General features: G+C 42.3%; 2 protein-coding genes across 2 annotated transcripts; both read left to right on the forward strand.

The window, feature by feature from the left end:
- The first annotated feature begins 578 nt into the window (after nucleotides 1–578).
- Nucleotides 579–9,478, forward strand: aadacl4 (arylacetamide deacetylase-like 4). Its single transcript, XM_055868649.1, has 4 exons — nucleotides 579–851; nucleotides 6,126–6,351; nucleotides 8,417–8,480; nucleotides 8,602–9,478. Exons 1-4 carry the CDS (start codon nucleotides 675–677, stop codon nucleotides 9,389–9,391), a joined length of 1,257 nt encoding a protein of 418 aa, XP_055724624.1. The 5' UTR covers nucleotides 579–674; the 3' UTR covers nucleotides 9,392–9,478.
- A 371-nt stretch (nucleotides 9,479–9,849) lies between these two features.
- Nucleotides 9,850–14,306, forward strand: LOC129815874 (cilia- and flagella-associated protein 107-like; the record flags this gene model as incomplete). The annotated part of the gene is made up of 4 exons (XM_055870025.1): nucleotides 9,850–10,153; nucleotides 13,010–13,026; nucleotides 13,328–13,516; nucleotides 13,668–14,306. Coding segments are annotated over 4 exons (825 nt in total), but the record flags the coding sequence as incomplete, so codon positions are not given.
- Nucleotides 14,307–15,168: the final 862 nt, after the last annotated feature.

Raw genomic sequence — 15,168 nt, forward strand, 5'->3', positions numbered from 1 at the left:
CTTCTCAGAAAAAAGGCTGAGAGACTCTCTGGGACGGCTAAAAGGTTGACTAGCCCTAGAAAACAGCTCCAATTGCTGTCATTTTCGTGCACATTTCACGGAGCTACAAATCATAATGCATTGAAATATGACACCAAAGTATTTTCAGAGATTTCATTCTGAATTAAAATGAACATAAATTGTTTTGTGAACAACACCACATTATACGGTTTCAATTCGAAATACCATGCAATTTGTTTACAAATGTGTCTAGACTAGAGACCTTATCTGACGGAGAACATGGTCTGCTATCACTAGGCATCACTGCCATCTACAGATTAACATTAAAAGTTCAGATACCAGTGTCCTCTGATTTACAATAAATGATATGATTGATTTAAAAGGACTTTTAAAATGAATTATTACTATTGTATTTATGCAAATCTATATTCCTAAAAATATCTAATTGTGAAATATGTGTTTAATGTGTAATTGCTTTAGTCCATAAAATACCTTGAATAAAATGATGAATGTTCCTTTGTCACTGGCACTCAAAGTCAACTAGATAGAACAAGGTCAGAGCAGGGTGTACACAAAGTTGTAGGAGGGGCAAGGAAACTAAAGCAGCTGGATAACATATTCACACTTAATGACTTACTTCTACTGTAGCCTACTTGGGATCGCACTACAGCACCATGGACATCAGCACTGCAATTTTAATAATTGGCTTTGCTGCAGTGATTGCAGCCTTCTTCCTTCTGGTAATTGGTCTAATGTACTCTGAGATGATGAATTCAGACATTCCTCAAGGGGTTGCAAATCGAGGGAAACTGCATGTAGTTCATGGCTTGTTTGTTGGCATATCAATTGTGGTGAGTATCTATGGAATTGTTATTGCTTATTATTTTATGTTTTATGCAAGTCAAATCATGTTCAAGTCTGTAGAAATAATTAATTATTCTTACTCTTTGGTGAAAAGAAAAACATGCTTGTACTTGAATACTAAAAGAGGACTCTGCTCTTTTAAAAGATGCTTGTTCTTTCTCTGTAATCTAAACACTGATAAAGTGTCAAGTGTGTAGATAAGAGAACAGGTCTGAATAAATGATGAAAAGCCAAAGTCATTCAGGCGTTCCATTGTTTGGGTAAGGACATACCAGCAGAGTTTCACAGTACTAGCTCGGAGTGGTGAGGAGGAGGAGTCTACCGTGTTCGGAAGCGACTGCACAATACATTTTTGGGGATTCAGGTTCACTCAAACATCGTTTTAACCCTTTATAAACAGACTATTGTAATTGTTGATTAAATCTGACTTAATTTGTATTATTATTGTTATGTCATTTTCTAAGTGGGTAGATCAGCTTCAATATTGCAAATAGATTGTGGCTTGTATCAATGTAATTGTCTCCATCATTTCCAATCCCCCATATATTTTTGGGGTAAATATGTATATATACTGAACAAAAATATAAACGCAACATATAAAGTCTTTGTCCCATTTTTCATGAGCTGAAATATAAGATCCCAGAAATGTTCCATATTTATCTCAAATTGTGCAGAAATTTGTTTACATCCCTGTTAGTGAGCATTTCTCTTTTGCCAATATAATCCATCCACCTGACAGGTGTGGCATATCAAGAAGCTGATTAAACAGCATGACCATTATACAGGTGCACCTTGTGCTGAGGACAGTAAGGCTACTCTAAAATGTGCAGTTTTGTCACAACACAATGACAAAGATTTTTCTAGTTTTGAAGGAGCGTGCAATTGGCATGCTGACTGCAGGAATGTCCAACAGAGCTGTTTCCAGACAATTGAATAAGTCACCTCCAACGTCGGTTTAGAACATTTGGCAGTACATCCAACCAGCCTCATAACTGCAGACCACGAGTAACCATGCCAGCCCAAGACCTCCACGGCTTCTTCACCTGCGGGATCATATATCGGGGGGTGGGGGTGCTCAGGACTATTTATGTATGTAATGAAGCCCTTTTGTTGGGAATAACTCATTCTTATTGGCTGGGACAGTCTCCCCAGTGGGTGGACCTGGCTCCCAAGTGGGTGGGCCTATGCCCTCCCAGGCCCACCCATGGCTGTGCCCCTGACCAGTCATGTGAAATCCACAAATTAGGGCTTAATTTATTTATTTAAATTGACTGATTTCCTTCTATGAACTGTAACTCAGTTATCTTCTTTGAAATTGCTGCATGTTGTGTTTATATTTTTGTTCAGTATATGTATATATATTTCAAATATATTTTTGTTCTTTATTATTTTCCCCTAACCCTACCACCTCTACCCAAATTGGAGTAAACTAATGGACAACAATAATACAGACACAATATACATTAGTTATCTTTTGTTTGTTTTTAGTCCCATCCTTCAGCTACTCTCAACCCCACCCATCTATCTCTAGCTGCCCTATATTTTTCCACTGTGCTGTGATGTTTCACAACAGTTCTCGACCTTCATATTCTCTTAGCAACTCTACAGAGCGCCAATAGCTACAATGAATGGCTAAATTACTTCAGGACACAAATGGTCCACAGAGCACCTCCTCCTCCTTGCCACTTTATTGGAGTCAATACAAAGTCCACCTACTGGTAAAACCTTAACTGTGTCATGGTGTCATTATGGCCCTATTCCCACTATGAGATATGAAGGCGAGTCTGAGGAGCGGGGTGGCGAAAGAGAATTCTACTTTTCAATTCACATTACATGCTTGCCTTACCTTTCATTGTGGCTGGCAACAGACATTCTTAGTCCTCAACTCAAATTGACCTCAAATATCACAGTAGCCACTAGCCAGTAAGCACAATTCAACATTGACAGAAACTTTTCTTTTATAACATATTACACTATTGAATAATGCAACCAAACCATATTACACTCTTGAATAATGCAACAATTCACAAGCATGTATGTGCAGACAATTACAGGGTTTATTTTGTTGTCTGTACGCTACACTTTTGCTTCAAGACAAAAGCACAGAACTGCTATAATGGATGTCTTCAGTACCGTTAACCTATCAAAAATAAACAATTAACCCTCATAAGAATGTAAAAGTACAGCAAACCTACCATACAACGTTACAACAAAATTACTAAAATGTAATCTAAACGTAAACCAGGTTTCATTTTTATCAACATCATGCAAATCCTTACGTGGTGAAATCCATTTGCAACAGAAAACGTGGGTATAAGTGAATTCACTGTGAAGAGCTGTTTTATATGGAAGCCATATAAATGTTGACATATCATGCCGCATGATTTGTCAACATGCACAATTAGTCTGTGCTTCAGTCTGATCAGCAATGGTCTACTGATAACAACCACAGCCGCAGGTAGCCTAGAGAAGCCTATGCGCTCTAATCCCATCTGGACCTGGCCAGGGGAAATGTAACGTCATGTTTTTATAGCCTAAACTATGTATTTATAGCCTAAAATAGGCCCATTTATTTGTGTTCCGAGAAAATGTAAATGTAATTTTGTTTATATTCACACTTCGGTTGGCTATGCTACCTAGGCCTTTTTAATACCAAAGTATTGACTGGAATTAATCAATCAACACAATAGTGATGATATGCTGTCGGACTATCTTTTTAGTTACAGATGCAAAGTCCTACACAATGCAACCTTGCATACAGTAAGCTCAGCCCTGTTAGTTCTTTCCCAATCACATTTGTTGTCTCTGTCTGTGAAAAAGGTTTTCATGTTTTCATCCTCCCTAGAGCCAGGATTTTTTTTTACTGTATGACCTGATTAGAAAAATGATCTGGTCCCATCATAGCCCATATAAAACTTTAAAAAGTATAATTTTACAGCTCATTTATGACTATGTCATACTCTACAACTATGGTCCGGAGTTGGTTAAGTTAGCCTACTACCAGATGAGAAAAAAAAATCTGTGACCCATTAAAACAATTCCCCCACTACTCTGGGACCTGTGGTACCACCTCTGAAATCACCACACAATGTTATAAATGAAAAAACATATCCTATTTGTATGATCCAACACAGTTATATATACACTGCTCAAAAAAATAAAGGGAACACTTAAATAACACAATGTAACTCCAAGTCAATCACACTTCTGTGAAATCAAACTGTCCACTTAGGAAGCAACACTGATTGACAATAAATTTCACATGCTGTTGTGCAAATGGAATAGACAAAAGGTGGAAATTATAGGCAATTAGCAAGACACCCCCCAAAACAGGAGTGATTCTGCAGGTGGTGACCACAGACCACTTCTCAGTTCCTATGCTTCCTGGCTGATGTTTTGGTCACTTTTGAATGCTGGCGGTGCTCTCACTCTAGTGGTAGCATGAGACGGAGTCTACAACCCACACAAGTGGCTCAGGTAGTGCAGTTCATCCAGGATGGCACATCAATGCGAACTGTGGCAAAAAGGTTTGCTGTGTCTGTCAGCGTAGTGTCCAGAGCATGCAGGCGCTACCAGGAGACAGGCCAGTACATCAGGAGACGTGGAGGAGGCCGTAGGAGGGCAACAACCCAGCAGCAGGACCGCTACCTCCGCCTTTGTGCAAGGAGGTGCACTGCCAGCGCCCTGCAAAACGACCTCCAGCAGGCCACAAATGTGCATGTGTCTGCTCAAACGGTCAGAAACAGACTCAATGAGGGTGGTATGAGGGCCCGACGTCCACAGTTGGGGGTTGTGCTTACAGCCCAACACCGTGCAGGACGTTTGGCATTTGCCAGAGAACACCAAGATTGGCAAATTCGCCACTGGCACCCTGTGCTCTTTACAGATGAAAGCAGGTTCACACTGAGCACATGAGCACATGTGACAGACGTGACAGAGTCTGGAGACACCGTGGAGAACGTTCTGCTGCCTGCAACATCCTCCAGCATGACCGGTTTGGCGATGGGTCAGTCATGGTGTGGGGTGGCATTTCTTTGTGGGGCGGCACAGCCCTCCATGTGCTCGCCAGAGGTAGCCTGACTGCCATTAGGTACCGAGATGAGATCCTCAGACCCCTTGTGAGACCATATGCTGACACATGCACATTTGTGGCCTGCTGGAGGTCATTTTGCAGGGCTCTGGCAGTGCACCTCCTTGCACTAAGGCGGAGGTACCGGTCCTGCTGCTGGGTTGTTGCCCTCCTACGGCCTCCTCCACGTCTCCTGATGTACTAGCCTGTCTCCTGGTAGCGCCTCCATGCTCTGGACACTACGCTGACAGACACAGCAAACCTTTTTGCCACAGTTCGCATTGATGTGCCATCCTGGATGAACTGCACTACCTGAGCCACTTGTGTGGGTTGTAGACTCCGTCTCATGCTACCACTAGAGTGAGAGCACCGCCAGCATTCAAAAGTGACCAAAACATCAGCCAGGAAGCATAGGAACTGAGAAATGGTCTGTGGTCACCACCTGCAGAATCACTCCTGTTTTGGGGGGTGTCTTGCTAATTGCCTATAATTTCCACCTTTTGTCTATTCCATTTGCACAACAGCATGTGAAATTTATTGTCAATCAGTGTTGCTTCCTAAGTGGCCAGTTTGATTTCACAGAAGTGTGATTGACTTGGAATTACATTGTGTTGTTTAAGTGTTCCCTTTATTTTTTTGAGCAGTGTATATATTGGGGATGGGCTTCCATAGTTTTACGTGGCTCAGTGCAGCCGGCAGCTACTGTCACTATTTCAGAAAGTAACAGGCTGTTACTGCAATTTCAGGTAAAAACTCAAAATAAGTCTCAAATATTAGGAAAAAGTACTGTGTATACAGTAGGAGTGTTGTCTCATCGAGACAATTCTATATACACTGCACTACATCAAGGTGGGCAACTGTCGGATGAGTGTTGTGCGCAACCTCTGGGGGTAGTGGTCGAGACTTAGCAAGTATCCAAGTTTACATTTGAGTCGCAGACCGTATTTCTACAACGTTTAGTAAGTGTGAAGAGGCTCCTTAAAATTAACTGAGCTGTTGTATTCATTGTAGCCTAATGTGCAAGCAACAAGAAAAGCTATATTGTTGAAATTGAAAAATATTCCAGCTCACAATGGTTCGTGTTGACCTTATTTCTAAGATAGGCTATAGGCTAAGCCACATGAATAAAGCTGCATACAATGTGTTAGTCCTTTAATAAGATATGCCCCTCCCCCCTTCTCTGTCTTTTCAGGGCCGTATCCTGGACCGCCTGGGTCTGTGTCATCAGGTCAGGTTCACCAGGTGGTTTAGAAGACGGTTCCTGGTCCATATAAGACCAGTTCCCCCAGGCCTACGTGTGAAAGACCTGACCTTCTCTGAGGTGCCAGTCAGAGTGTATGAGCCCACGACTGGCTCACTGGGCCTGAGGAGGGGCCTGGTGTATTTCCATGGAGGAGGATGGGTGTTGGGCTGTTTGGGTAATATGATAAGACAAATTATTCAGACCCCTTGACTTTTTCCACATTTTGTTACGTCACAGCCTTATTCTAAAATTGATTTAAAAAAATCCTCATCAATCTGCACACAATACTCCATAATGATGAAGCGAAAACAAGTTTTTAGGAATATTTGCAAATGTATTAAAATAAAAAACAGAAATAACTTATTTACATAAGTATTCAGATGCTTTGCTATGAGACTCAAAATTAAACTCAGGTGCATTCTGTTTCCATTGGTCATCCTTGAGATGTTTCTTCAACTTAATTGGAGTCCACCTGTGGTAAATTCAATTGATTGGACATGATTTGGAAAGGCACACACCTGTCTATATAAAGGTCCCACAGTTGACAGTGCATGTCAGAGCAAAAACCAAGCCATGAGGTCGAAGGAATTGTCTGTAGAGCTCCGAGACAGGATTGTGTTGAGGCACAGATCTGGGGAAGAGTACTGCAAAATGTCTACAGCATTGAAGGTCCCCAAGAACACAGTGGACTCCATCATTCTTAAATGGAAGAAGTTTGGAACCATTTAGACTCTTCCTAGAGCTGGTCACTCGGCCAAACTAAGCAATCTGGGGAGAAGAGCTTTGGTCAAGAAGGTGACAAAGAACCCAATGGTCACTCTGACAGTGTTCCAGAGTTCCTCTGTGGAGATGGGAGAACCATCCAGAAAGACAACCATCTCTGCAGCGCTCCACCAATCAGGTCTTTATGGCGGAGTGGCCAGACGGAAGCCACTCCTCCATAAAAGGCACATGACAGCCCGCTTGGAATTTGCCAAAAGGCACCCAAAGGACTCAGACCATGAAACAAGATTCTCTTGTCTGATGAAACCAAGATTGAACTCTTTGGCCTGGATGCCAAGTGTCATGCCCGAAGGAAACCTGGCACCATTCCTACGGTGAAGCATGGTGGTGGAAGCATCATGCTGTGGGGATGTTTTTCAGAGGCAGGGACTGGGAGACGAGTCAGGATCAAGGGAAAGATGAACGGAGCAAAGTACAGAGAGAGACCTGATGAAAACCTGCTCTAGAGCGCTCAGGATCTCAGACTGGGGTGAAAGTTCACCTTCCAACAGGACAACGACCCTAAGCACACAGCCAAGACAACACAGGGGTGGCTTCGTGACAAGTCTGAATGTCCTTGAGTGGCCCAACCAGTGCCCGGACTTGAACCCAATCGAACATCTTTGGAGAAACCTGATAATCGCTGTGCAGCGACGCTCCCCATCCAACCTGACAGAGCTTGAGAGGATCTGCAGAGAAGAATAGGAGAAACTCCCCATATACAGGTGTGCCAAGCTTGTAGCGTCATAACTGAGAAGACTCGTGGCTGTAATCACTACCAAAGGTGCTTCAACAAAGTATTTAGTAAAGGGTCTGAATACTTATATACATGTAATATAATCTTTTTTTATTTTTATAAATTTGCTAAAATAAAACGTGTTTGCTTTGTTGTTCTGGTGTATTGTGTGTAGATTGATGCGGGGGGGGAAACGATTTAGGCTGTAACGTAACAAAATGTGGAACAAGTCAAAGGGTCTGAATACTTTCCTAATGCACTGTAGCTAAGTATGTGTCAAATATTTAATCACATGTAAGACATTTAACTTGTTTGGTCTAGTCTGTTTGTAACTCTATTCACTACTTGTAGCTGTATAGTCCGTTTATTTGTGTTGTTCTTGGCTAGCTTAATTTTCTGGTTGGTAGCTAGCACTCACTCACGTGGCTGCTAGCACCATCATGAAAAGTTGTTTTTTCTTTCTGCGATGTAGTGAGAGCTTGGGAGCAGGCAATATTGAAAAGTAATCTTTAGACATGTACTTTTCTTGACTGTAGTTTTGCAATTGACTAAAACAAGCAGACAACAAGAAAATTGTGTTTGATTTTTTTTTTGCTGTGAGCAAATGGGGTAACCTAGGTAACCACAGGTTGTTTTCCCGACAGGTGGGCGTGGCTTACCGATTGGGAGTATTGCTTGCCTTGCAAAATGTTCATCCTTTGTTTACTAAGTCTAAAACTCATTTTCTGTTTCTCGTGATTAGATACTGCAGATGACATCTGCAGGCACATTGCCAAGGAGGCTGAAACCACTGTGATTTCTGTTGGGTAACTTTTACTTTCTGACTCACTGCCTCATGTGATTCCAAAGCAGATGAATGCAGTGAAAGAGGCTGTGAAGCTGTCAGACTTGACTTGTTGTTCCTTTCTCTACCCTCATGCCTTTTAGATATCGGCTTGCCCCTGAACATCGGTACCCCACTCAGCTGGATGACTGTGATGCTGCAACGTGCCACTTCCTGTCTGTGGCAGAGGCAGAGTTCGGGGTGGACCCAGGCAGAGTGGCAGTCGGGGGTGATAGTGCTGGGGGAAACCTGGCAGCTGCACTATGCCAACGTCTGGCCAAGAGAAAAGATGGACATCTGCTGTCTCCCTGTGCCCAGGTCCTCATTTACCCAGCTCTGCAGATGGCAGATTTCAACCTGCCCTCGTACCAGCAGAATCATGCTGTGCCCATATTGTTCCGTGGCCGGGTGGCATTCTACTTCCTGCAGTATCTCAACGGGGACACGTCGGTGTGCCAGGACCTACTGGAGGGGAACCACATCCCTGCTGAGATGAGGCTAGCCTTCAAGGAGTGGCTCTCCCCAGAACACCTCCCTCCTGAGTGCAAGGTGCGGGGCGAACTCCAGCAGGTACACTCAGCCTTAGACTACAACGGAGAGGTGTACCACAAAATCAAAGACGGTTTGGATCCGGAGGTCTCGCCGCTCCTAGCGGAGGATGCTGTTATCCGTCTGACCCCACCGGCCTTTATCCTGACCTGTGAGTACGACGTGCTGAGGGATGATGGGATCCTGTACAGGAAGAGGCTGTTGGACCTGGGACTGGACGTCACATGGCATCATGTTCCAGACGGCTTCCATGGCCTTGTGGATTTTTTCAAAAAGGGCTGGCTAACCTTCCCGTCTGCAACACAAGCTATAAATAGTATTGTAAGCTATGTAAAAACACTTTGAGAAATGGATGTTGAAGTTTGATCTCTCTCATGTTCCTAGCAAGTGACTTTGTTCTGTTTACAGTAAGGGAAAGCAAATAAACACCTACACAGCTTACTACGTGTTTTACTCTTATTTTAATCAATTAAGGCATTCGTTTTCATTTCTACAGAAAATGTAATAATATAAAAAAATATTTAAATTAAGACATATATAGCATGTATGAGCTATAGACTAACTGCTGCATAATTCTCTGACATTTTATAATACAGAACCATTCTAAAGTCTTGCGTGCAAGTCTTATTTTAATGCAGGTCCTGTGCCTCCTATTTGCCTCCGCTACTGCTCCAGTATTCTGTCTGTCAGTCACAGAATGTTTGCTGTATCCATAGCAACAGAGCTTCCTCTTCCTGTCTGGTGCCTATGTCACAATAAGATCTGGAGGAATGCACCATCATTCGTTCTGTTTGATTTAACTATGCTCTGATATTAGGACCAAACCAGCTCATGATCAGCTGTATGTGACACACCATGTTCAGTACCATATACAGTATGGGCAAACAGAAAAATGGACCCAACCTGGCTGGAGAATAGAGCAGAGGTATGCAAACAAAGTTCTAATTGGAAACTGGGTGGAAGAGAAGCTGCAGGTAGGGTTTATAATCTATTACATTTTCAGAGGAGACTGTCATGCCTCAAAGAAGACAAAACACTTTGGGGAGTCAGCATTCTCCACCCTAGGCATTAGGAAATGGAATTCCCTCCCCACTACCTTAAGCACTAGTGACTTAGATCCTCCTCCATAGAGGTCAAAGTGTGGAACAATCCAGCATACAATGACAAATTCTTATTGCACTCAAGTTTCAAGTGTCCTGTATATATGGTATTTGTTCTATTTGTTTTATGTTTCCTGTATTTGTTTTAATCTGTTTTATGCAGGTGGTGCTAATCCTGAATGCTGATTGGTTAAAACCGCATTCCAGACTGTTGCTATTCCACAAATTACCACAGGCTAAATCTATGACGTGCACAATCCACTGTCTCATCAGTTTAGCCAAGCAATTTATAAACTTGATATCCACTATAAAAAAACATCTAGATATTATCTCACATTTCTTTTAGACTAACATTTAGTTTTCAACAGTGGAGATTTGAATAAACCTTGCTGTCTGTCTCTCTGACATTTGCAACATTGTTTCAATATTCAATCCAGCTGTCCCATAGTAATGAACATGTCCGGAGTAGGGGCGAGACAGGCTGGTAGGCAGTGTTTTTCAGGCACTTGAAATCATGAATTGAAAAAAGCTCAAGCAATACGAAGTGCAGCCAGTTTGCAGTCTTTCCAGCTTCAGTTTGAAGTGATTGTGTTAGCTGTGTTTTTGTCTATCTCTGAACAACAGTGTCCTGACGAGTCAGCATATTTTCTAAGCCAGGCGAAATCGCACCTCGTTAGCTCATTGTTATGGATCTATCCAAATAAATGTTACTAGAAAACATCTTAAACATTTGCAAATGCAGCTACTTTGCTGTTATTCTGGCTGCACTTTTTGACGTGACTGTAAATTAGCCGTAGTTGGCTAGCTAGCAAGCAAGGGATAAGAACAGACAGTATAGCCATGTATGGCAATGGAACATTAACAACGAACAACTGGGTCGCGTCCATAGATATAGAACAAAAAGACTGAACAACTGGGTCGCGTCTCTAGCAACAGAACCGATAGAACGACGAGCCGGCTTGGGTAGCAACCCTAGATTTGTGTCGGGACTAAATCTTGTGTAATAAAACTAAATTAATCAGAATAACGTTTTTAATGAAAATATGTCAATCATTATTTGAATTGTGTAGCGAAACAGTAGCTTTTTATGGCTGCAGGGGCAGTATTGAGTAGCTCTGATAAAAGGTGCCCATTTCAAACGGCCTCGTACTCAATTCTTGCTCGTACAATATGCATATTATTATTACTATTGGATAGAAAACACTCTCTAGTTTCTAAAACCGTTTGAATTATATCTGTGAGTCAAACAGAACTCATTTGGCACAAACTTCCTGACCAGGAAGTGGAAAGTCTGAAATCGATGCTCTGTTCTACTTCCTGCCTATACATGGGCATGATACGTATTAGTATACGTGCACTTCATACACCTTCCCCTGGCTGTCAAGAGGCGGTGAGAGAAGAAATTTCGTGTGTATCTTGGTCTGAAGTGGAATACAAGCTCTTTGTATGACGTGTCCGCCCATTTCCTGTTTTCTGGAGAGCGCGAAAGGGGACTTGGATTTGCCTTCTGTTTAGCTGCCGTTATAGGCGACTAATATCTCCGGCTTTGATTTTATTTTATACATGTGACCATATCATCGTAAAGTATGTTTTTTCAATATAGTTTCAGCAGATTATTGAACATTTTACGATGATAGCCATAAAACAGTAGCCTGTGTAAAGTTCAATAAACAGTAGCCTGTGTAAGGTTCAATAAACAGTAGCCTGTGTAAGGTTCAATAAACAGTAGCCTGTGTAAGGTTCAATAAACCGTCAATTCGCAAACTCAATCCTCTGTCTGGACGATTGTTCATTTATGATCTAGTCAGGTCATTACATTGGTGTCAGAAGTAAAAATGTTGGTAAAAGTTAGCCAGCTAGCTAGCTGACTTATGTGGCTAGCTCCCGTAGGTGAGAACGGGGGTTGAAAAGGTCATTACAATATGTTGGTTGGTAACCCGTTGTATAAAAGTGATAATGCCCTTGAAGCCGTGGTTATGAGGATATATCGGCACTTCGTCTAGGGCTTAACAACACCCATGCCAATTATCCTCCAAACCCCAGCTTCTTGGGTATTTATCACTTAAATAAACCACTATACTACTGTGTGAGTGATGTGTTTATGTATTTAGTTAACTTAATTTAGGACTCCCGATTAAAACTAGTTATGCTTAGATAACTCTGTTGCATACATTCGCCGTTTGAAATTTGTTTAAAAATTGCAAATGGTCCCTTTTAAAATAAACTACTACTATAGTCAAAGTTTATTTGGGGATTTTCAGCTAATTTCAATGAATTGCTGTTGGTATTATGCATTGCCTGTGATGAATGTTGATAATTCATCAAATAATGCAACATTTGGCAAGAGTCATCAACAGTCATTATCAAGAGTTTTAATTACAGCAAAGTGTGGGCACAGCAGCCTTTCCTTTTTATCCAAATGAGATTCTCCCAAGAAAAACCTGCACTGAATGTGAGAATGTGCTGTGTCTCCTGCTTTCGGTAGCCAAAGATCTTCAACAAACTAGTTCAATGGCTGGTTTCCAAGGGTTCTGCTGCTTCTCAGTTGGTTTGCAAATCTATACAAAAATGATTAGAGGGCTTCATTTAAGCTATCTACATCAGCACAGACTCCCAGTGTGAGAGACGTGAGAGTCAATCTAATTGCATTGACGCCAAGCAGGGCCATGGGCTGCTGCTTCAGGATCTGACTAGAGGGATAACTTTAGAAATACTGTACAACAGCATGGATCGATGGTGAAGTGTGAGTTTTGCTGAGCTCATGCTGGGCTCAAGCTTAAGTGGCTGAGCATTCCCTCTTCTTCTCATCCTCCTCTCTCCCTCTCCTCCTCATCTTCCTGTCTATTTACCTTGTCTGTCCAAGACAGTTCACTCAAGAGTGTAAGACAGCCAACAGCACCAACTGTGCAGACTACCAGCCACAGAGGGGCCAGATGTCATCGTGAGACGAATGGTGCTGTCGAAAGCTGAGGTCAGCCTTACACAGCAGGATCATGATGTTATTAGCATTAGCAAAAAGCTAGTGAAGTTGGGTCTAAAAGTCTGTTAGAACAAAATCCAAACCTAGACCATTCGCATCCCCCGAGATAATGAGCTAATCAATCAAAGAAACAGTGTGCCCTCTTGTCATTGTTTTAAAGCCATGATGACCAGAATAATAGTGTGTTGTGGTGTGTTCCAGGGCCTTGCTGCCAAGCTGCTTCTCTCCCACCACGGCACGCTGCCCTCCCATTACCTGGTCACCCTCTATGATGAGATGTACAGGCGCCAGGGCTCCTCCACCCTGCCCACATTGTGCTCCTGGCATCCAGACAGGCTGGAGAGGATGTCAGAGAAGTCTGACCACCACCGTTATCCAATCTTGTCAGCTGTAATTACAAACTGTTGTCAAGTAAATAAAATAAGTCAAGAAAAAAAAGAAGCAGTGTTCCACAGTTAAAGTTTAGGCAGAATAAATGGCCTTTGATTATTCCAAATATGTCACAGATATACTGTAACTAATGACTGCATCACTGTAACAGCTGAGCTCTCTCTCCTTCCCTTCCTTCTCCCTCCCACCTCCAACTAACTTTGGCCTGGTGGAGTCTAGACAGGCCTGCCTGGACCAGCAGCAGCCCCCCTTCTCAACGCTAAGTCTGTACAGGACAGCGTACCAGAGGCACCCACTAAGTGCATTCTGCCAGCCCCGCTTAGCCAGTGTGCCACGTGACCTTTCCAGCAAGCTCCATCCTGCCAATCTGAACAACAAGGACCTGGAAATGAAACAACAGTCCAGTAGACAGGTCCAAGACAACTCAGTCTCCGCCAGCCTCTTCCCTCCCCTCTCTTGGGTGTAGACACATAGCTCAGGCTCACAAGCTGTTTAGATACTCAGGGGCCGTACTCAATGTGGTGCTGTTTGAGGATTACATTTTTTATTAGTCTGAGACATGAAAAATTTAATGGAGCAGAACATTTGGGAAATCAAAAGACGTAAAAATTAAACAGGAGTCTCATTATAATCTCTTAAAGTCTAGGCTCTCTCTTCCTCTCTCTCTGTGTGTGTGTGTGTGTGTGTGTGTGTGTGTGTGTGTGTGTGTGTGTGTGTGTGTGTGTGTGTGTGTGTGTGTGTGTGTGTGTGTGTGTGTGTGTGTGTGTGTGTGTGTGTGTGTGTGTGTGTGCAGGAGAGGGAGGGATGGAGAGTCCGCAAATCATCTGATAATTTAGGATAATCACATGTAAATTATTTTTCTTCACACCTATCTAATATTTGCTACTCAAAGGGCTGTTAGTAGTGCCCTACCCTAGGTACTTTGAAATCAAATAAAGTGTTGATGTCAGAGCTGACCTGGGTATTCATTCAAATCAGGAGCCATGAGTCATGTAAGGGGAACTGAGGGGACCATTCCATTAGGTGTTTAATTACAGGGAATCAAAGATGCTTATGTTTGATGGTCAACCATCTGCGTCTCTCTTCTGCTGCTGCCTCAGCCAGTGCAGCTGAAGCCCCTTGCCTGCCTCTCTGTTACTCATCTTAATACTTAAGTGCACTGCTGATTTTGTGTGAGTCAGAAGACGGGTAGGTTATGTGTTATTGGTTATGCTACACACAGTGGAAATTACTCCTTTGCACTTTCATGTTTAGTTATTCAGACACAGAGTCTATATTTACAGTCTATATATAGTGTATATATAGTGTATATATATATAGTGTATATATATATATATATATATATATATATATATATATATATATATATATAGACCAAACCACATGATGGCGCTATAGCGGCATGTCACAAACTGAAATCCCAGACGAGGGTGCTGTATCACATACTGTTGTTCCCAGTCTATGATTGCTCTTTGTAAGAACAAACAGCTTGATTTAAATGAACAAAGAATTATACTTTTAATTCAAATATGTATATTGTCTATGTAATTACGCAACACATCCATTAACAGTCACATCTATCCTCCTACAAATGCATTGATGAAGTCACCTTCCGGAGGTGACACCTAATGACACCTTCCGGAGACAGCTGA

This window comes from Salvelinus fontinalis, chromosome 18, assembly GCF_029448725.1.
Source record: "Salvelinus fontinalis isolate EN_2023a chromosome 18, ASM2944872v1, whole genome shotgun sequence".
In the NCBI taxonomy this organism is placed as follows: Eukaryota; Metazoa; Chordata; class Actinopteri; order Salmoniformes; family Salmonidae; genus Salvelinus; species Salvelinus fontinalis.

What these genes read in the sequence shown, in the direction of transcription:
- aadacl4 (XM_055868649.1), top strand. Translation starts at nt 675, where the DNA reads ATGGACATCAGCACTGCAATTTTAATAATTGGCTTTGCTGCAGTGATT. An exon ending in TTGTTGGCATATCAATTGTG is followed by an intron (nt 852 to 6,125) that starts GTGAGTATCTAT and finishes CTGTCTTTTCAG; the next exon opens with GGCCGTATCCTGGACCGCCT. An exon ending in ATGGGTGTTGGGCTGTTTGG is followed by an intron (nt 6,352 to 8,416) that starts GTAATATGATAA and finishes TCTCGTGATTAG; the next exon opens with ATACTGCAGATGACATCTGC.